General features: G+C 38.6%; 1 protein-coding gene across 1 annotated transcript in view; it reads right to left on the bottom strand.

The window, feature by feature from the left end:
• Window positions 1–17: 17 nt before the first annotated feature.
• TOP1 (DNA topoisomerase I) overlaps window positions 18–22,299 on the bottom strand; it is a 78,529-nt gene continuing 56,247 nt past the window's right edge. The window contains exons 10-21 of the mRNA XM_039864346.1: window positions 21,985–22,106; window positions 21,011–21,133; window positions 19,157–19,344; window positions 18,717–18,861; window positions 9,524–9,667; window positions 8,578–8,763; window positions 7,463–7,531; window positions 6,810–6,924; window positions 5,745–5,872; window positions 2,643–2,737; window positions 2,265–2,414; window positions 18–1,309 (exon numbers count right to left, since the gene is read on the bottom strand). Coding sequence (XP_039720280.1) covers window positions 1,207–1,309; window positions 2,265–2,414; window positions 2,643–2,737; window positions 5,745–5,872; window positions 6,810–6,924; window positions 7,463–7,531; window positions 8,578–8,763; window positions 9,524–9,667; window positions 18,717–18,861; window positions 19,157–19,344; window positions 21,011–21,133; window positions 21,985–22,106 — 1,568 coding nt within the window. The 3' untranslated portion in view covers window positions 18–1,206. The remainder of the gene's footprint in view (window positions 1,310–2,264; window positions 2,415–2,642; window positions 2,738–5,744; window positions 5,873–6,809; window positions 6,925–7,462; window positions 7,532–8,577; window positions 8,764–9,523; window positions 9,668–18,716; window positions 18,862–19,156; window positions 19,345–21,010; window positions 21,134–21,984; window positions 22,107–22,299) is intronic.

The raw sequence follows: 22,299 nt of genomic DNA, 5'->3' as shown, positions 1-22,299 counted from the left end.
AAGAGGCAGACACTAAATTTCTGTTAGGTTGTAGGAATTTATTTTAAATAACCTACAGTTGATTAAAAGGGAATTCATGATAAAAATAGAAGATACTTGAGGAAAGATGTGGGAAATGGACTCTGCACACACGCTAAACTAACAATGCCTCTAAAACTAATGATTATAGCAAAAAATGTTTTCACATTAAAATTCTGCTTTTTATGTTTTTTCCCCATTTTTTACACAATTACAAAAGAAAAAAATAAAAGCCCTAAAATCTTGATTATTTTTCTTTTTGGACCAAATACTCATTTTCCTCTAAATTTGTTGACCTGTGGAACTTTTATACAATAAAATCTTTCAAGTGAAAGACTGGGGTTTAAAATGAAAAAGATGGATATCTGAAAGGGTACAAAGAATGCTCAGAACAAAGGATGATGGGAAAATGGTTTCAGTCACTGATTATTTCATTATCCTTAGACTCACTCACCCCTCGTCCCTCCCCAACCCCAATCTACACGATCTTTAAGATCAAGAAAAAGGTTTAAATATTTTAAAATAATTAAAAAGAAATAAAAATTCACATTTCAAAAGGAACACTCAAGTCAGGAAATATTTTCCCATCATGCTTTTCTGTGAACAGGTGTCTGAACCAAAACACTGCCGATGTCACAACTGCTTCAAGTTTAATGAAAATTGATTCCCATGACAATAGATAGTGACGACTCTAACAGGTGCGCTGGGTTTTTGTTCTACTTAATTTTAAATTCCTGAAATGGGAGAAAGGGGAGGGAGTTTAGGAATTCATTTCTATTAAAATATAGAAGTTATTGCAAAACCCTAACTGTAAAAACGCACCAATATAATCGGACTTCGTATACAGTAGCTAAGAGAATCCAAATGCTTCAGTGAAATAGTGAATTTGCCTGACAGAACAATGACAAATTCCCATCCACTTGCCCTCTTGAAAATAAAAAGAAAATTCAAAACAAATCATACAGCTAGAATTTTGATATCTGAAATATTTTTAAATAAGTTGTCCATAGGACAACTGGCTCAGCTCTCCCTTATAATATCTTCAGGTTTATCTTTTCTCAAAGATGTTGGTTTGTTAAGACTTGCCGCCTCTCCCCCTCAGGTGTGAGGGTAAGCGAGGCTCACAGTTTATCCATCTTCCCCAAACCACACTGTTCCTTTTCACTGAACCCTGCCCCTCCAGACTGGCTAGAACTCATAGTCCTCGTCAGCCATGTCGATGGCCCAGGCAAACTTCTCTCGCTGGGTTTTGTTGTAAATTTTCTCAATGGGGACCCCCCACTTCTTGCACCTGCAAACAAGAGAGAAAAAAGGGGGATTAGTATGTCTTGGGGAGCAGTGGCCCAGGCCAGGGCTTAGATGCACTGCCTTCACCTTCACATCCGTTTGATGAGAACGAGAATTTACTCATGTGCTCAACTCAATCTTTTAACAATGACCTCTAAAGTAATGCTACTGCAGACATACAAACAAAAAAGATACAGACGAAAAAACTAAGGCAGAGCAATTAAGTAATCTGCTTATGTTCTCATGCAGCTAGTGAGCATGGAGCTGGAAAATGAACTCAAGCAGTTTGGCTCCAGAGTCCATAGTTCCTTTCAAGCTAACCAGTCTTCTAGCACCAAACAGGGCAAAAAGAGTAGAAAGGGTACAAGAGTCGGGGGAAACCTTAGCCTAGAGGGACAGGTGTCAGAAGGCATGATTCTTCCACCTGGGCCCAGAACTTAGCAACTCAAGGTAACTAATAAGCATCTTCAAAAATGTCACTTATGTTATGACTGTGTGTGCACAAACAATAGAGAATTTATCTGCTTTTGCTATAAGGTCCCTCTATTTGTGTAGGTTGCTCAGATCTGTGTTTTGTTTTCTCTTTGTTCCTACCTTTCTTCCTTCACTTGTAAAAAAAAAATTTATTGAAAAGTTTTGTTAATGTGAGGGGCTCTTTTATATTTTCCTTCAATAGGGTTAAGAGTTTCCATTCTTGTACTAAAGTTCCATAAGGGATGGGGAGACAGCACCCGCCTTTTTAAAAAGACATAAACACACTCAAAGGCGGTGCAACAGCACTGACCATTTAGGACCACCCAGGATGTTCCAATGCATCTGTAGCAGGCACGGCAGGATTCTGGCAGAGATTACACAGAAGACTCAAAGTGTGCAGTGCAGGAACAGCATGTGAAGGATGACAGTGCTCTCACAACCCCCCTCACCCTTCTCAAGCCAGCAGCAAAGGGCTCAGTGCTTACCAAGCCACTGAGATCCTTGGGTCCAGATAATTGAGTTTGGAGGTTCCCAAAGCAATTTGTTTATTCTCCTCTCGGTCTGTGGCCTGAACTTCGAGTTTCATCAACTGTTCCTCCAGTCTCTGCACAGCCTTCTTCTTTGACTCTACAACCCTGGGAGAATGGATGTCATCAAGAACCAGGCCTGGCCTCCAGACAACACTGCAACCCCACCCTGCCATTCAGGGGGCAGTAAAAGCACAAAAGCCCCAAGTTCAGAAATTTCTAAAAGACATCACTCAGAAACCCTAGAGAAGCTGAGGCCCCAGGGCACCTTGCTGGGATTACACATGCTTCTTTTTCTCAGCCAACCCCCAGCTCTGCACACCACCAGGCACATACTTCTTGGTCTTTGCATCCTTCATGACCTTGGCATCAGCTTTAGCACTTTTTAGGTCTTTCCGGGCATCTGCTAGCTGTTCCTTCTTGGCATCAATCTGAATGAGGAAGAACATTAATAAGTTTTAGGAATAAAAGAAGCCCAAATAGAAGAACGGCTACGTCAGAGAAGATAAAACCCAGACGTCTCCACCAGGCAGGCAGTCTCTCTGGATGTTCTGCCACGTCAAAACAGCTAGGGGTGGCTCATGAAAGCACAGAGTAGGAGCACAGTGACCGCTCAATTCAATTGCTGTTTGGGTGTTTATGTTCCTCAGTAACCGAACAAGAAATGAGTGCTCTATAGCCAGTGACTCAGGGCCCCATCAATGCAGATGCTCAAGAAAAAGAACCCACGGGGAATGTGGGTGCTAATTTTTCAGAGATCACTTTGGCCTTAAGACATCTGGGAAGAGGGCTACAGATGGAAGCTGTTTATCAAATGGAACCTGTGCCAGGCTATAGCTTTCATTCCAAGAATACTGCAGAAGATATACTCTTTATGAAGCTGAGGCAGGATCCTTTATCTACTGAGCCCAGCTCATTCCTCAGAGTCTGCCAGCACTCTGGGAAGAAGCTGCCAGCTTCTCACAAAAAAAAGAAAAAAAAAGATGCATGGAAGAGAATATCCAAGGGACTAAAAAACAGCAATTAAAAGGTCAGCTACTCTATTCCAAGCCAACACATGGCATGGCCTGGCTTTGGCAGTCTGTTTTCAAAAGGAGAAGGAGCTGAGATAGGAAGAAAATTAAAGTATCCTTGAAAACAGATTTGAAAACAATTTTAGCTGTGGAGTTCTTTTTCCAAATGAATTTTACGTAGTCCCAGTCTATAAAGGAAACGACAAGGGCAGTTCCAGCCTTTCTTGCTTGATAGAACCCTCGAAGCACCTCTGGAGATCCTAAGTTCTTCTTAGTTCCTGCTCACAATTAGCAGCAGGTAACACCATGGAACCAGAGCCCAAACCAGTGAGCTCGCGCAGCTGGGGGCAGCAGAACCCCCGACCGGCTATCACCTTGCTAACCTGTGAGGTCAAGGCAACCTCTGCAGAGTAAATACATGCCTGACACACACATTGGGCTGTTGCTCTCAGCCCAGAATTGTCTGTTAGATACACACACAGCCCAAGACTGGAAACAGAGGCTACCATTGTGAGACAATCATTAAATGCATTTTACTATGACTGGCTTTCTTCCAACATCTATGTTGTCCAAAAGCAAGCTGAAGGAATCAATTCTATACACAAAAGCATCACAGATACCACTAGCCAGATTCTTCTTAGGCTAGAAATGCAAAAATCTACAATCTTTTAACCATTTCTGTAAAGGCTAAATTGGCAGGCTATGTCAAATTCTCTTAAAGCATCAAAGATTCCATTGATTCACTTGGCAAACATGGGTGTATATTTGTTTTGTGGGCACACAGGAGAGGGCTCCTGGGCTTGGAAGGCTTGTCTGGCAGGCGGGCTGGGCTGCCCAAACAGTGGTTTCAGAGTGAGGTCAACAAAAGACCTCCTCATGCTCCAGGGAGGGGTTTACTGAATAAGGTAAACAATATCTGAATATTTATGCTTTTATTTATGGCTTAGAACAACATGAGGCGAGTAAACGATACTAATGACCACCATTTAACAGAGCAGCAGTAAATGGGAGCTGCCAGGAGGGGCGTTTTATGGGGTTCTGCCCATCATATGGTCCAAGGATTTGAGATGACAGCGCTATGGACATGCAGTCATTTACTGTGCACTTGTGCATCTCTTCGAGAAAGCCAGATGACATCTGTAGTGTTAACTGTAGGTTGTGTGTATCTTTTGACTCAGATGTACTACTCCTGGGTACATTTGAAATTTCCTGAAGAAATTTCAATAGCATAAAATTTCAACATGGGCCTGAAAAATGTGTATGTAGTCTCACTCTACAGCAGTTTTTAACTCCAGTTGTCCAAGTATAGAATTCTGTGAATGTGGATGAAAAAGAATCACATCTGTAATTTCATTAACCTCTCATTGAAATTCAAATATGAACGTGGGCAACAAACCATAGAAATATCAGTAGTACCTATGACTTTATTACCAATAGGTAGTACAGATATTTTCATAAAATATAATCATTGCAGAAATCTTGATTATTTAAATTTACTACTACCTTGAAAGTTACAGAGGTTATCAGACCCACCTTAAGATCTTACTAAAGTTAGTAAGGAAGCACATTACTATTTTATCAGACTTTAAAATATATTTGGTAAGTATATTTAAAGATAATTGGTTTCCTTTGTAACCCTGTGTCTCTTCTATAATGAAGTTATCTATAAATTCTCACTGTGAGCTAGTACATTAGAAAGGATTAGTTCTGTAGCCATTGTTCATACAAAAATGATCATCAAATGTTAAGTGCCTTATGGCTTAAAAGCTCAGCACCAGGCAGAGTTGGAGGGAGGAGAGAGGCACATGGAAGAGGAACAGCATCTACTTGTATGCACGTCAGTCTTTCCCTCTAGGGCAGCAACTCCGGCACAGAGCCAGTAATTAACAGATATTTAATGATGAGCTATATAAAAATATGATTCATGTGGAATGTGTAAAAATAAAAAGTTGTGCCAGGATTAGGGGAAAATTAAATATCATTGTTTCATCATCTTTTCAATCTGAAACAATCTAATTTGGAAATAGTTGTATTTCTGGGCTGTGGCAAAGATTTGTGAAGACTCTTTATATCCAAAATCCCCATGTATAATAAGGACAACAATTAGCAATATTTCAAAGAGGGTACATCAAATAAGTTCTTCAGAATAGGAAGTGGCCAATGTAGAACTTCTGTCCACAGAATGAAGACCTCATGAACAATGGGTACCTGATATTCAGTATCTTGATCGGGGATAACTAACAGAGTTCCATTTGTTTATCTTTAGAATGAACTTCTCTTCCAGAACATACCCAGAACTAGCCTTCTGATATCCCAGTTTAGAAGGCTGGATTATAAATTCCTCCTTTTCAGATTATCTACCCACAGCAGACATGGTTCCCCAGCCCCCTTCATTTTGCTACCCCACCATCCAGATCCAAGATACCTTAGATTGCAAATTCATCATGGACTTCTCAAAAGTTTTTGGTGGTGCCCTCTGATGGTTACAAAGAATTGCAACAGCTCGGTTGGCACGGTTATAAGACAGGATCTTTGCTGGGATGTTCTCATCCGCTGTAAAGAAATAAACATGATAGTAAAAAAGAGTCAGTCTGTGTAACGAGAGAATACACAATGTGTCTTCCTCAGTGCTTCATCCTCGTAACTTTACTGGCCCCCATCTCAGACGATCAATTCAAGTTTTCCCAAGACATAAGGTCAAAATCTGAGAGTCAGCAGTTATCTGCTTGCTACAGTGCCCACCTCGTACCCACCTCCCCACCCAACGTAGCCTGAAGAAAATAGGGAATTGGGACAGAAAAAGCCTGTAGAGGAAGGTAAGACAAAGGGACCATAAAAAGAAGAATAATCTCCAAGGAATTTTTTTACTTGTGTCATTTTTTATCCACCCTAAAACGATGACCCTCAACATACCTATCTTTGGCTTTTCTGGCTCATATTCTAAAGCCATTTTACCTATTTATAGAGAACAACGGGAATTTAGCAGTGACTGGGCTCCAGGAAAAAAAGCCTTCAGATTTTGCTGATACATTCTGCAGCTAGTTTTTAGGAGAATACAACCTACTCTTAAGACGGCAGGGGGTAGGGGGGAGGACAGAAACCTCAAGGAAAGGATTTGCTCCTGTATTTTTTTAGTAACCATGACAACCTTACTCTCTCCAATTTAACAGAACACCACAGCACTATGTCTTCATTCTGTGAGCTTTTAAATAACATATATAAAAAACACAAAATGCAAGCATTTTCAGCTAGAAAGCCCCTGTCAGCTTTCTATCATGTAAATCTAGAAGCCAGGGCAGGAACAAGGGAAACAGAACCGACCTTATGTTTATACAGACTAAGGCTTAGCTCCCTATTAGAGGTATGGAGAGGGAAAGTTTCCAGTCACAAGGTTAAGGAGAAAAGGTGGAACAAATCTAGGACTTGGCTGAGTAAGGACACTGGACGTCATCAGTAAGGTATGGGCCCTGTCTGGCCAAGTAGTACTTACGGGCTGTGAGTTCTTTAAGCTGCTGCTGTAGCGTGATGGAGGCATTATATGTACGGAACACCTTGGCTGTCAAGCCCTCCATGAGATCCTGAAGATGCTTATTTAAAATAGCAGTCTGGATGAGACAAAACAACAAAGAGGATGTTGGGATTTAGGTAAAAGCCATATCACCCTGCCCCTTCTGGTGAGCTGTAGGACAGTTAAGCCAGTGCAATCACAACCATGCCAAGTTTACTGCTCTGCCAGAGGGAAGTTATGAAAAGAGGGAAGAAAATTCCAGAATGTAGGGTTGCGTGATACCTCCCTAACAAGTACTTCAATCTCAAGCAGGCTAATAAATGAAATCTGTCTTTCCTTGTTAAGATCTTCCCTGATAAGATATCAAAGACAGGTCTTGGGTCTCCAGCAGAGGTGGCTGGCATCTAGCCAAGCGAAGGCTCTGGAGGAGCCGAGAGAGGATAAAAAGCAGGGTTTGTCTACTCCCGAGGGCTTCGCCACGGATTCCCCATGTGCCCTGAGGGAGGAGGAGTGTACAAGGTGCCACAGGACAGGTGAAGGGAGAAACCTAAGTTGCCCCCAGGCAAACCTCTCCTTAGGAGCCCGTGAGGCTCTGGCTGGGCCCCTCTTCAACCCAGTGCGCTTTGTCCACTCACATTGAGTCTATCAAAAAGATCATCCTCAGGCTGTTTGTTCTCCATAAATAGTTGTAAGTTCTTAAAAACCTAAAAGAAATGAGCAGAGCCTAATTATTATTTTTAAAATCTTTACTTTGGAAATAACTGCAACTTTTAAAAAGTGGCAAAAAAAAAAAAAAAAAGCACAAGGGACACCCATATCCTTTACCCAGGTTCCCCTACCATTAACATTTTACTTCATTTACAGTATACAGTGTGCATTTCTGCTCTTTCTCTCTCTACATATATATGTGTATTTACAAAATTACTTGTTCTGAACCACTTGTGCATACTTACATAGGATAAAGATATTCCCTTACATACATGCAGTTCTTATCAGCTTCAGAAATTTACATTGATACCACCTTTAATCTACTGTCTGTCTCTCAATTTTGTCAGTTGACCTAATGACGTCCTCTACTTCTCCAGTGTGGAATCCAACCTAAGTATTACATTTAATTGTCAGGTCTCTTTAGCTTCGCTTAATCTGGAGCATTTCCACAACCAGCAAAGCCTAAGTAAGTACTTGTTAAATATCAGAGTGCTGAAGGGCTGGATTACTGGGGTCCTGTACTTTGAAGGTCTCTGGTTCAATCAAGCCCATTAATTTGGGGGTGGGGTGGGGGGAGATGACCATGGAGCTGCAGCACCCTCTTCATCTACAGGCAGCTCAGAGATCTGAAGATCAAGGGGCTACCTTTTCGCTCAATCAGGAGCTGGGGAGAGGTTGAACAAAGCTAAAACTGATAAATGTGCAACATGACCAGGGGATACAGAAATGTGGTTAAATTATTAAAACAATGTGGAAGGTTAAATCTTATGTTGAGTTTGTTGTCAGGGCCAACCCCTAGTGCATACTCTGCTGAATACTGCTATGGCAAAGAGCCCATCATTCCAAAACGGTTGATGGGAGGTGAGGGCAGGGACTAAAAGGAGATATAAAGGACACCAAACAATATCTCTCCCCTCTCTTCAAGTCATTTTTTTTTCTAGTGCCAGCAAAGCACAAAGCACACAAAAAGCATTCAACAAATGCTTGTTGAATGACTGACTGACTGACTGAATGAATGAAAAAGCAGACCACATTAACTTACTCGTTTCTCAACAGGGACTTTGTTATAGTATCTGATCGAGTCCTTCCCAAGGAAGTCAAATTCTACCACGTATTCCTGGCCATCCAACTCTGGGTGTAGATTAATGTGCTCTACACGAAGCGAGCAGCAACCCACAGTGTCTGCTGTTTCTCCTTCCTCCTTCTCATTTCCTGCTCTCAGAGCAAGCTGCCCAGGGAGGATGGAGAGAAAAAGAAAATGAGCATGAATACAGAAATGTGAATCTCAAAGGATCTCTAGAAAACCAGTATCAGAAGCCTTCCAATTCTCTTTGGAGACAGAGCAGTAGTCTGCAAGGCCTGGGAATTCTGGCCTCTGCATTCTTGCTTCTTCCCCTCTCCCTATCAATGAAGTATGGAGAGTCATGGGGATATTGAACTTTCCTATAAATCCAAGCTTCTCTTTACCCTGTCCTCTCAAATGGGGATGGAGGAAAGGAAGAACAGTTTTTAAAAACAAAGCAGCAACTGAGAGAGTGTTTCTAGTCTGCGCAATCAGAATCAAAAAGCTAGTCTCTTAATTTTACTTAATTTTTGAGACAATTCAGAATTTGTGAAGTATGAGCAGTGCAAAATGGGCAAAAAAAACCCCAAACCAAACAAACAAAAAAACACAAAACCATGAAATCTTTTTCTTTTAAAGAGTACTGAGAAACTCTCCAGAGCACTGTCTTTCAAACTGTAAGTATTTCCGGCACATTCAGATTCCTGCAAATCTTCCTATCAGGCAGACTGCATTCAGACAGCAGCAGATACTGAATGACTGTCTCCACTTCCACCTTCCTTACTGGACCAGAGACTGGGTAAGTAGGACCACCAGTGTCGGGCTGTCACTGTCTCTCTAGTACTTAGCATGGGCCCGGAGGAGTAAACGCCCGTATCTGTTAAGTTGAACACGGTAATGCGATGTGACCAGAAGACACTCTCACCTTGTCAATGAAGTACAGAGCTACAGCTCTCTGTCGGACTTTCATCTCTTTAGACTTCCAGTCTTCTCGATACTGGTTCCGGATCTTGTCCACACACTTCTTCAGCCGCCGAGCAGTCTCATATTTCTGCCAGTCTTTCTCACCCTACAAAGACCCAACGCAAAAGTGGATTGCTTAGGCATAGCGGGGTAAAGACAGATTGAATATTCAAGTTCAGAGCTCTGAACCAAAGAGAAAGAACTTGAGCTTAAGCAAGTTAGAAAAAGAAAAGTACTGAAGAGAAATTTTAGGGCATTTAACCTGATGAAAACTCATGCTGTCCCATTTCACTGTCAAGCACAACTGGCTCCTGACAAATCTGCTAAGCTTCTGGCTTTCATTCTATAAAATGTTTATGTTCTTGGAAAAAGCCCACATGGCATGCCCTAAAAATTGACTTCTGTCTATACAAAGAGTAGAAACGTTCCCATCACAGCTTTACTGCTGAATCTGTGACCCAACAGCAGTTTTCTGCTAGGACTGAGTCTCATTCAATTCAAGACAACTATTTACAGTTTGATGGAAGGAACTGTCAAGGAAGCAGAACCAAACATTACAACATGTAATTATGAAAGAACACAATGACTTCCAGGAACAGCCATAATTATTAACCATTTTCTAACTTCTGCATTTAAAAGTACTCTTGATTAGACTAAGAGGAACAATGTTACTGGAAATCTTTTTTTTTTTCCCCAAACATTAGAGCTTTGGGTGGATGGTTTCAAAATGGATTCTAAAGCCAATTAAAGGTTTTTAAAAGTGTGTGAAATGACTGAATGTAACCAACAGTGATGGAAGATCCCCACTATCAAGAACTGATAATAAGTGGCAAAGGTAAGGAAAGGAAAAAAATTCGAAGAAATTTAAGAGGGTCAAGAGTACTGCAAGGCCTAAACCACTATATGACATGAACACAGGGATGGAATTTAAGAACTGTGTTCTTAATTCCCCCACTCTGCAACAAAAGAGATGGGTAGTGACTTCTACCCATACAGGCCTGGTTCCTGCCTATGACATGGACCTTGAGGCATAAGAACTGTGGTTAAGGTTCACTGGCCTGAGCATGCAGGAGTGTGGGGTACATGGAGCAAGAAATGTTTTCTACTTCTAACAAACACTGAGAAATGAAAGCCTACCCGGGTGTGCTAAGGAGTCGTCAGCACTCTCTCACAACTGTGTGTGGACTAGCTGTATGTACTTGTTTGGCTATAAAACAAGAGGTTCAGTAACTATGTGTTGTGGGTGGGTGATTTAGTAGCTAGTGATACAGAAGAAATACCTAAGTTCTATTTCCTGACAATGGGAAGCTGAAAATTTCTTACTGATTTTTCTAAGTACATTTTGACATTTAAGAGTGAATAAGGTATGATGCAAACTGTCCTCATGTACAAGTCACTAATAAACCTCCATGACAGTGGTTCCTACACACACACGGCGGGGGGGGTGTGAAGGAGGGAAAGACAGGCAGGAAACAAGGGAGGGGTAGGAGGAGAAAGAGGAGGAGGAGGTGGGAGAGGAGAAAAATGGACAAGAAAGGCTTGTCTTTAACAGCTTGTCTTTAACAGCCTCCAGCTCAGGAGTGGGCTCTCCTTTCACTCTTAGGCGCACAGGTCTACCAAAGCCTGGCTCTGACTCTTCAAAGTCCCACAGAATTCTATTTCCTCAGTCCCTTAGTCATGCCACTGAAACGAGGTTTAGAAAACCCAACAAATAATTCATTCACAGAGGATACCACAAAGACTAACTTTTCTTCACAGGCTAGCTGGGCTCCTGACACAAGGAGCCAGGATTCTCTTAAATAAGGACACAGAAATGGGGGTGGTGGCAGAAGCCACCTCGTCTAGGTCTAGGAGGGAGGGCTGCCTCCAGGAAGTATATTTATCCCTGCTGCCTTCAGTTTCCCTAAAGAGAATCCACAGAGTAAAATGCACTTGAACAAGCTTTCTCATACTACTTCTAGAAAATAAAATATCCATTTAGGTCTTCCAGTCAAGGTCTTCATCAAAACTATCTCAGTAAAATAAGGTGTCCACTACAGAGGGGCTGCCTTTAACCCACTGTCCTCTTCCTCTTCTCAGTCAGCCCTCTGCAATGGATAAGAATCTAATTTGATTAGATATATACAACATTCTTTTTTATTTCTTAAACTAGTGGGCCCACCATATTTCTCTCTCTTTCTAATATAACTGCTTGCCCATTATTTAATTGGGTCAGGATCTGGATTCTGGATAGCAAAGTGGGAGGTGAGCTAATCCTGTTCTCTAACCTTTTCTCAGAGATTTGTATTTGGGGGAATGATGACATTTGCCAATATTCTTAAGTGGCTTTTTATTCTTACTTAGCTGATGACCCCTATGTGAGTTTGTCATTGTACAGAACAGTAGTCCCCAACTGTTTTGGCAACAGGGACCGGTGGTCCTATGAGAATCTAATGCCTGATGATCTGAAGAGGAGCTGAGGTGGTGACTAGTGCTGAGGAGTGGCTGCAAATACAGACAAAGCTTTGCTTGCTGCCCACTGCTCGCCTCCGGTTGTGTGGCCAGGTTCCTAGCAGGCCACAGACTGGTACCAGTCCATGGCCTGGGGGTTGGAGACCCCTGGTATAGAACACTAAAGAGGAAGTAAATGGCATTCTGAACCCCAAATATACATCATTTAAACAAAAGACACAACAAACTGTATCTATATATTTATACCATGTTTAAAGATAAAACTCCAACCAGCTTTCTATACATGCCCATTTAAAAATATATTTCTTTATATTATTGATTTGTAGAGAATTTATGTTTTTACGCAAATCTTTTTTCAGATATGTTATTTTATTCCAATACTTTCTATTTGCTTTTTATTCTGAATAAAATCTTTAAAAGCTTTTGGTATACATATTTAAGTGTACAATTTGAACAGTTTTGATCCACTATACCTGCCCAACAAGATAGAGAATATTTTTATCATTCTGAAAAGTTCCCTCATGCCCCTTTCCCAGTTAATTACCTACTAAGCAACTACTGATTGCTATCCTCATAGATCAATTTTGCCTAATCTAGAGCCTATACTATATAAGTGGTATACACAGTATAGATTATTATGTCTGGCTTCTCAACATGTTTTAAAGATTTATCTGTCCTGCATTCATTAGTAGTTCACTGCTTTTATTGCTGATATATGGTATATTCTATGACTATCCCTATGTGTTTGACTATACCACAATGTGCTTACCTATTACGTTAATGAACCCCTGGGATGTTTCCAGTTTTAGACATTCAGGAATATAGCACTGCTATGAACATTCTTGTACAAGTATGTTTGTGGACATATGTTTTCATTTCTTTTGAGGCAAAAATACCTAGAATTGGAATTAGTATCTCACTAAGGTTTAAATATGCATTCCATTGATTAGTTATGTTGAACATTCTTTCATTTCATATGCTTATTTATTGGTCATTCCTCTACTTTCTTTTGTAAAGCATCCATTTAAATCTTTTGCTCTTTTTTATAGGAATGTTTATCTTTTTATTATTGAGTTATAGGATTCTTTGTATATTCTGGATACAAGTCTTTTGTCAGATAGATATACATGTTGCAAATACTTTTTCTCAGTCTGTAACTTGTGTATTTATTTCCTTAACAGTGTCCTTTGTTGAATATTAAGTTTATAATTTTAATGAAGTCGACTTTATCAACTGTTTCTTTAATCATTAGTGTTAATATTTTGTGTCCTAAGATATCTACTCCAAGGTCATGAAGATGTTCTACCTTGATACCATCTAGAAGCTTTAATGTTTTAGCCCTTACACTTAAAAATTTAGAATTTTATACTAAGAAGGTAGGTTCAGAATATAATTTTTTAAAACTCATGTCTTGTCTAATAAGGGCTACTTTCTCAGGTTATGAGACTAGATAATGCTTCCCAACTTTGCAGTGGCCTAGACTTAGGAATGAGTACCTACAAGCAGTCCTTTTGTAAACTCCTAGATCCATAGTTTATCTGGGATAATAGATAAACTACAGGTTCCAGAAGGCTGTCATTCCCCTGCTATTTCAGATTCTATGGGCACCAGGTACAGAGTGGAAGAAGGAGGGAATGGAAACACTTGCAAGAAGATGTCTGTATAATGGAAATCCTGGGAGGAAAAGCAGAACAAACCAAGATGAGCATAGAAAGATGTGAATGAGCTCAGAAAAATCTTTTCAGTACCTAGAGCACAAGTTACTGTGGCTCTCAGAAGTCCTGATCCACTCAATGACCTGTGAGGCTGGAAGTAATACAACCTTGGCTTTGACTGCAAGTAGGCCAATCCAAGTTTCCAGAAAGGGGCAAGGACAGGGTGTATCAGAGGGACACCACACTTCAGCTGTGCTTTTATTTAATCACCGATTGTCTGAATTTTTTTAACTGTCCAAAATCTGTTAAGTCTCATTATTATGTATGCTTGAGATAAATTTCTTAGTGGAGTAGAGGTGGGGCAGAATGGTACAATAATATTATATGAGTAAAATATAGATACAAGACCAAGCAAAGAGTCTAGAATAGGAGAAATCTCTAGCGACTCTGAGCAGAAAGATGTAGAACAAAGCCCTGTAATGGTAGCCTCCCATAAAGTGAACCTAAAGTCGTCCAAAAAGTAAAACCACCAATTATCACCCTTCACACTCTAATACAAAAAACCCAATTTTATAGACTTTTGGGTCAGATCAAGTTAGTGAAATCATGCTTTAATCGTCCATAGCAAGGAAAGTGCTCTATGCAAGAAGGAAGACCTGAAGCCAGGGGTCTGGGTTAGCTTGGGCTGAAATGGCGAGAGACTCCCTTCTAAGACAGGAGGAATGAGCGGAAAAGTAGAGAACAAAGAGGAGGAAAAGGGAATGATACATAGACAAAACCCACTTCTCAGTCAAAAGGATTTACAAAGAGATAAATGGCTTAGGAAAACTGCCAAAACAGTAATTAGTACATGAAGTCATTTCAGGTAATGTTTTAAAAAACGATCTGACAAAGACTTTTAAATAAATGTTTAGTATGTATAAAGAGAAAAAATATAACATTCACTAATAAAGACAATTATAAAACAACAAATAAAATGAAATAAAATCAGGTAGATAAAAATTAGAAATTCTGAAAACAAAATATAACAACTGAAATAAATTTACAGATGGGATAAACTTTAAATTCGATATAATCAGAAAGAGGTTTAGTGAATTGAAAGTGAGTCCTACAGAACTGCCCATAAATGAAGACCAGACATAAAGAGATAAAGAATATGAAAATATAGTTAAAAAAGAAAAAGCATGTGTAAATAGAGAAGCTCCAATATTCATCTAATAGGACTAAAAGAAGCAAATAGAAGAAACGGCCTAGAAGTTGTGGAATAATGGCTGAGAGTTTTCTAGAATAAAAATACATTAGTCCTCAGATTGAAAGTCTAATCTGAGTATCTAGAAAAATATATTTATACTTAGATACAGCTTAAATAAATGCATAATAAAGATGTATTCTTTACTTGAAAAAAGACATCATGAGGATGAAAATTTTTTAATTTTCAGGTAAACAAAGGGAGAATTTGTCACCTATGGATCCTCACTAAAGAACCAGTAAAGGGTGTGTTTCAACAAGAAAAGTACATCCAGAGGGAAGGTATTAAGTACAGATAATCAGATATCCAACTGTCACAACTGTTGACTGGAGAGAGGGTTAGGGTTTAATAGATTCATTTTTTTAAAAATAAGAAGTAAAATTTAAACAAAAGAAATGTAAGTTATAAGAATTGGAAATGAAGAGTTAAGACTTTTTATTTATAAGTAATGTAATTATTAATATAGAAACTCCAAAAGACACAGATACTCTTAGAATAAGAGTTGAGCAATGTTGTCAGGTACAAGATCAATATTCAAAAATCAATAGCATTATCATTTCAATAATAGCAAACAAATACAATAGATAAAAATATCATTCAATAGCACTAAAGACTATAATGTCTCTAAGAAAAAAAGTTTTTAAAAATGTGTAGTATCTCTGGAGAGAATTACAAAACAATATTGGAGGATATATTTAAAGACATGAATTAATGGAGAGGTATAACATGTTCATAGACTGGAAAATAGTAAGATAACGTTAATATTTTCCATCTATTAATCTATAAATTCAATGCAATTCTAGTAAAAATCTCCAGTTTTTATTGAAACTTGACAAATTTATCTCAAAATTAATATGCAACAGCAAAGAGCTAAGAACAGCCAAGACAATGTTGAAGAATAAGATGAAAGAAATTTTTTCTACTCAATAGTAAAACTTTACAAAGTTTACAGTAGTTAAGACAGTATGCTATTAACGAAGAAAACAGATGAGCAGACAAATAGGACAGAGAGCCCAGAAATGTGATATATGACAGAGTGGGTAATACAACTAAATACTTCTGAGACAACTAGTTATTCATTTGGAAAAGATATATTCAATCTCAACCTCATACCATACACAAAAATACATTCTAGTGGATCAAAGATTAAAATGTAAAAAAGCAAAACTTTAGAAATATTGGCAACGATGTGAAAAAGGAACTTGTACTCTCTGTTGGCGGGGATGGTGGTGACGTAAGCTGGTTGAAATACTTTACAGAACAATTCGGAACTATAAAAGAATCTTTGAGGGAAGTTTTCATCCACATACACAAAGAAAATGTGTTATTCCAGCCCTGCTTATAATAGCAAAAGATTGTAAACAACCCTTAATGTCTCTTGACAGGAAGATAATTTTTATATACTATGTAGCGAACAAAATGAATAAATTAGAAGTGTATGTCAAGATAATAAAATCTCAAAACCAAAGCTGAATGAAATAAATAAGTTGCAGAATGATGTCAATAACATACTTCATTTAAAATTAAACCTTGTAAAACAATACCACATATGTTTATGCACACATAAATATACTGTAAAAATATAACAACACACGAGAATGAAAACATTAAGGTCATTATAGTTATCTCTAGGGAAGGGGATGAATGGTACACAGGGGGCTTCAACTGCATTATCAGAATACTTTTTATGAAATGAGAGTGTTCATTATATTATCTATTCATGTATATTTAAAATATTTTATTAAAAATAAAACCCTTAATGCTTATATCTTTCAATTTTAATCTAAAAAGAAAATTCTTCTCCTGCTGGCAGTGCAGTTAAAAATATTCAAAGCACTGTCAAACCCTAACCTCTGAAGACCTTACTCTTCTGCTGAGTGAGAATAGCCAAGGAGGGTTGGCAGAAAGCTAAAAAAATCCTATTTCTTTTTCCCTTAACAGCACCACTTGCCAAGCCTTTAATCATTTTTATGATTCTTAGGGCCCCAACCCAGCTGACTAGAGTCAGTCACTCTGTCCTGGGTCTAAGGTTCTAGGCCTACATCTGCGTGGCTTCTAGGTTCACTAACATGACCATCATCCAGAAAACCACACAAATCTCTATGGTGCATAGGAGTTATATGGATATTGTCTGCAATAAATGGAGTACCTCTCTGCCCTTGAGGTACTTCACCTGGCTTTTCTAACAGGTATCACAACCCCCAACAGACTCTTCTACAATAATTCTAATCCTGCCTAGAAGCATACACAGTATACATATATTTGGAACCTGTTCACCTATCTCTATCCCCACTGCCATCGTTTTGTTTAGGTCATGGCACTATTTCTTGCCTGGAGCACTACGACAGCTTCCTACTGGTCTCCCTTTTTATTTGTGTCCAATCCAGTCTCCATAGAGCAGCAGTCAGAATGATCAATATGTCAGAGGTTTCTGAAATAAAAATTTGGTATTTTTCCCAATTTTTAAAACCCAGTGGCTTCCTACTGGATTTAGGATAATATAAAAAATTTTAAGGAAGTATCTGAAGATCTGGCCTGCATCCCTCTCTATCCTCTCCTCAATTTCTTCCATAAAGTTGTTCCTGATCTCTAACTGCTGGGAATAACTGCTCTATTTATCAAAAGCATTTAACATTTACTTTTCTTGTAACACAACTGAATTCTTACCCAATTTGTCCACCAGCCCACAAGTTCTTTGAGAGCTAAGACCACTGTTTATCCACTTCTGTAGCCTAAGAGCTTTGTGATATTTTAGAAGAATATAACGTTTCTTTAAATAACTTGACTTTCACTCACCATGAGGGTTCTCTTTCTGATTCTATTCTTACTCTAAACTAGAAAAAGTGACATTTTCAAATTGAAGAAAATATATAGATGGGTGTTTTTCATTAGAACAAGGACTTTAAGCTAGAAAATGTACAGTTTAGTCTCAATAAGACATATAGCCTTTTGAGCTGTGGCTTTTATATCTTAACAAATGTTTAATAACCTATAAAACAAGATTAACAAGGTCTTTAGTCCGAGTCCCTTATGTGTAAACAGACACAGTCCACGAAGAACTAATTCCTTGCCTGTTTTCTTCTGGACCCCACCTCTCTTTTGGGCCGCTGTTCACATTTCCATAGTATATCTGAGAGGAAGGTCGTGGGACTGTCCCAAGCAGGTATGCCTAGCAGGCTAACAAAAACTGACTGCCCTTCCAAAAACAGCATCAATAACAGTATCAATAAATAACACACAAGTATACAACAGTTTATGCTATGCTTTCGCATACACTATCCCATTTGGTCCTGGTGAAACCTACCCAGATAAAATCTTAGGAAGCTGGAAGTATGTAAGACTCTAGATTTTCAACTTCTTTCTAGATTCTAAGCAATTACATTCCCTTCCCCAAAAGCCAGGAAAAGTGAGGAAAGGAAGGGAGCTGTAGAAGATAATATACATTTACCACGTTCTTCATCACATACCGACCACTGGAAAGTATAAGTAATGTGAAGGCAGACTATATCTGTCTTGTTTACCAATACAACTCCTAGTACCACGCATATACTGTGGCAGGCACATATTAGGATTTCAGCAAATATTGTGAATAAATAAATGAATGAGATTACAATGTGATACAGAAAATGGATACATCTTAGGGAGGTCGCTAGATCATGCTAACCATGAAAGTACTTGCCTTCTTTTTGTGGGGAGGATTTTTAATTTGTCAAAGTGATTCTAGAGGCTGAGAATGCCACATTTCAATAAAAAGAGATTATCAAGCCCACTAACTGGTGCAGCTCTTGGCTACCCCTTACCTTGATTCGTGAACTGGGGTTCAACATGATGTATTTAATAGAGCCCTGGATGTTCTCTGTCCAGGAGACCAGCCAAGTAACCTTGTTATCATGTCGGACCTCTTTCCATTTATGTCCTGGAGGGGGAGAAGGAACCTTGGCATCTCTGTGGAAATAACGAAGCAGGAGAGATGTGAAATGAGACATGAGGAAAAATTCTACCTTTTATGACCTGAAAGTGATAAATCTGCTGAGCATATATTTCCGAGTTTCCTTTTCACCAGTCATTGCATGAAAAACACTTGGCAATCTATACATGGAAGTACTGTGTACTTCCTCTAGATGTAAATACTGAGTAATCCCTAAACACTACTCTATAATGTAGGAAATATTCCCAACTACAAAGAACAAAGGAAGCACCCCCTACTTCCTCTCTGGCCCGAAGGATGAACTGTGCTCACTTGCTACAGTTGATGATTATGTCCTCAGGCATGATCCGTCTCTTCAGCATGCCCATCTTGGGGTGGTTGCCACGGCCTCGGAAAAGCCCAGGAGGTTCTATCTTGAAGTTGGCAATCCTCTCTTTGTGGTTATCCATAACACAGAAGCCATATTCTTTCAGTAATTTTTCATTTTCCTCTTTGATTTTCTGGAAGACAGCAACAAAGTACTCAAAATAGGTTCAAATGGCTATTCTCTACTCACATTCTTGTGAAAGAACAGGTCAAGGTAGAGAAAAGCCTAAAAAATACTAAGAAATGAATTCAAATAAGGGAAAACCTCTAATTGAGTTTTTAAACTTGAATATAATAAAATTACACCAAAGATCTATCTATAAAGTTCAACTATAAGTTCAAAACTGATTCTCTCATCTTTAAAGATATATGTTTATAAGTACGTTACATAGTTATTTTTAAATGTAACTTAAAAAAATCAATACAGTTTTGTTGAGTAGTATCAAAATGGGGAATGAGGAAGAGTCTCTGACAGGGCCTCACAAAGAACATCTCTGTGTTCTCTAACAGGTTCCGGAGACACTTTGTTGATCAGCATTTCGCATGTGTTTTCAAGCTCGAACAAACCCGTTATGGATTCTTTCCTAGGTATAGGGGTACATACATTCTACATTTTGTGACCCTTGCTCCAAAAAGGTAGAGAAAGGATTTGAAGCCTCCTCATTCATATTGTACTTCGCAATCTGACTTAAGTAAGTCCTGCTGCCTTGTGGGTGGAAACAGATTCAGAACTTGCTGGCAGCAGGTGCTCCTGGTAGGGGCTCTGACAAGGTGATACTTATGAAACCTGCCTATCTTTGGATCACTATTCTAAGAACAAAGCTCCAAAGTGGTTTTTAAGTTTAAAAACACCCATGAAGTGATGATAATAAGCCAAATTTCACTAGTCTGAAATACTGGGGAGAAGACTAAGCTGAGACTGAAAAGTCTGATGCAGTTACCATTCTTATAGGAACTCATAATTTTTAAACTAAAGGTCAAATAGGTAGGCACAATCAAACAATGAGTTATATAAATATGCAGTCTTTTAAAATACTGAAACTACAGGGCTTTGAAGTACAAATAATTTCATAAAATTTTTAACTTCTAGACCTCTAATTTGAAAAAATGAAACTCTAGCCTGCATTCCTCTAGATCAGGGGTTGGTAAACTTTTTCGAGATAGAAAAATTTTAGGTTGAGGGCCATGTGGTCTCTGTTGCAACTGCTCAACTGTGCCATTGTTGCATGGATGCACCCATAGACACTATGTAAACAAGTAAATGTAACTGTGTTCCAACAAGTTATTTTACAAAAACAGGCAGCCTATGGTTTGCCTACCAGTACTCTAGAAGAAAATGACATCCCAGCTGGATACTGGAAAGATCCTTCAGGAATGAGGTTGGCCACAGCTGGAAGATGGATATGGATGAGCATGGCTAGATTCCAGTGTAAAATATATCAAAGAACAGGGAGGTACACGCCCTATATTGTTTTATCTGTTATAAATCCCTAATATCCAGGACCACTTTGAGTCAGGTCCGTCCATCCTTAAAAACGGTATTATTGGACTTATCGACTAGTTTTTAGGTCAGAAGAGCACCAGAGTTCTTATAGTGAGCCATTAAACAAACTGCTTATTTACAATTTTCAGTCTACATGAAATCCTTAAGAAAATTTAGACTTTACTAGGTTAAGAATCTTAAATCTTTAGTACAGAGCCATGTGAAATTAATAAAGTCAAAGTTGTGCTGTAAGAATCAAGAAAACTGGATGAACTAATCACTATTCCGAAATCCTCCAGGGGTTTAAGAAATAGTACCAGTTTCTCTTCCTTGCTCATCTGTTTCCGAGCTTCCGTCTGGGCTTTGAAATACTGGCTCATCTGGGTAAAATCACATTTGCTTAAGTTGGTGATAATATTCTTCTCTTCATTCGTCATTTCCTAGTCAAAAGTAAAGGGGGAGATAGAAGAAGAAGGTAAATATACTAATAAATCCCAAGTTTCCTTGCATTTATAGCGAAGCATAATTTTTTCAGTCTAGAGAAGTAATCGATCTAAATTACTGAGTTTTGATAAAAAGAAATATAATTTTATTACTTCATTCTAAAATATGTATTTGATAGAAAAATGTTTAAAATGACTTATCGTTGAAAAAGGTAACCCTTAGATAGTGTCTTGGATTCCTTGGCGCACTGCCACAATCCCCTAGGCGTATAAATACTAGTTAGAGAAGCGTGAATATATGTCGTTTGTTTTAGTAACAAGAGAACTATTTCCATACTCATTCTCTCTTAAAAAACACTATCCCTGTTCTATTCACTTATTAAATCTTATTTCCAGAGCTATTCAGTTCAGCCTCTGTCCACATTATCCAAATTGAGAATAACAAGACTGTTTAAAACCAACTAGGCAGATATAGGATATGTGTTTCTAGGAGCAGAAAGTAAATAAGCAAAAACCAAGCGGGACTGGGACATCACATTAACATCCCTCTTTGCAACAGAAGACACAGGAGGGCAGCCCTGCAAAGACAAACTTTCCGTTGCTTGGACTGAGGTTTTCTGTTTGGCCTAATCTGATAAACTCCCTCCTATATAGCCACGTGACAGCTGAGAGGAAAGAAATGGAAACATTCTTAGTGGATAGAACCCCTATATAATACAGTAAGTGAGTAGAAAAAAATAAATTTTTAAAACTCAAATTTTACACAAAATTGTTTTGTAAAATTGTTTAGTACTTAGTTGATCAATAGTTTTGCAAGGTGCTAGGATATTAATCATGAGCTACAATACCTTTCTCCAATCTTTAAAGAAATTTTTCCTAAATACTTCCTTAGTAGTATATTCATGGTCGAGCATTTTTGCAAAGAACGTAGCTACTTCTTCTGCTTTGGGGCTCAGCTTCATGACTTTACCTAGAAGAAAAAGTGGGTCCAAAAAATGAGGTGTAGTATTCATGTTAAGTATAAATATTGAGCTCTGGAGAAATCTGCTTTAATAATGGTTTACCTTCCTAAGGTATAGAAAGGTCTGATCACACATTGTTACAACAACAACAAAGACAATATTCTGATTTATATCTACTTGTATAAATGCTCCTTCTCTTTA

This window comes from Pteropus medius, unplaced genomic scaffold (assembly GCF_902729225.1).
Source record: "Pteropus medius unplaced genomic scaffold, Ma_sr-lr_union100, whole genome shotgun sequence".
In the NCBI taxonomy this organism is placed as follows: domain Eukaryota; kingdom Metazoa; phylum Chordata; class Mammalia; order Chiroptera; family Pteropodidae; genus Pteropus; species Pteropus medius.
Note: the sequence above shows the minus strand (reverse complement) of the source record. Positions and strands in the feature narration are given on the sequence as shown.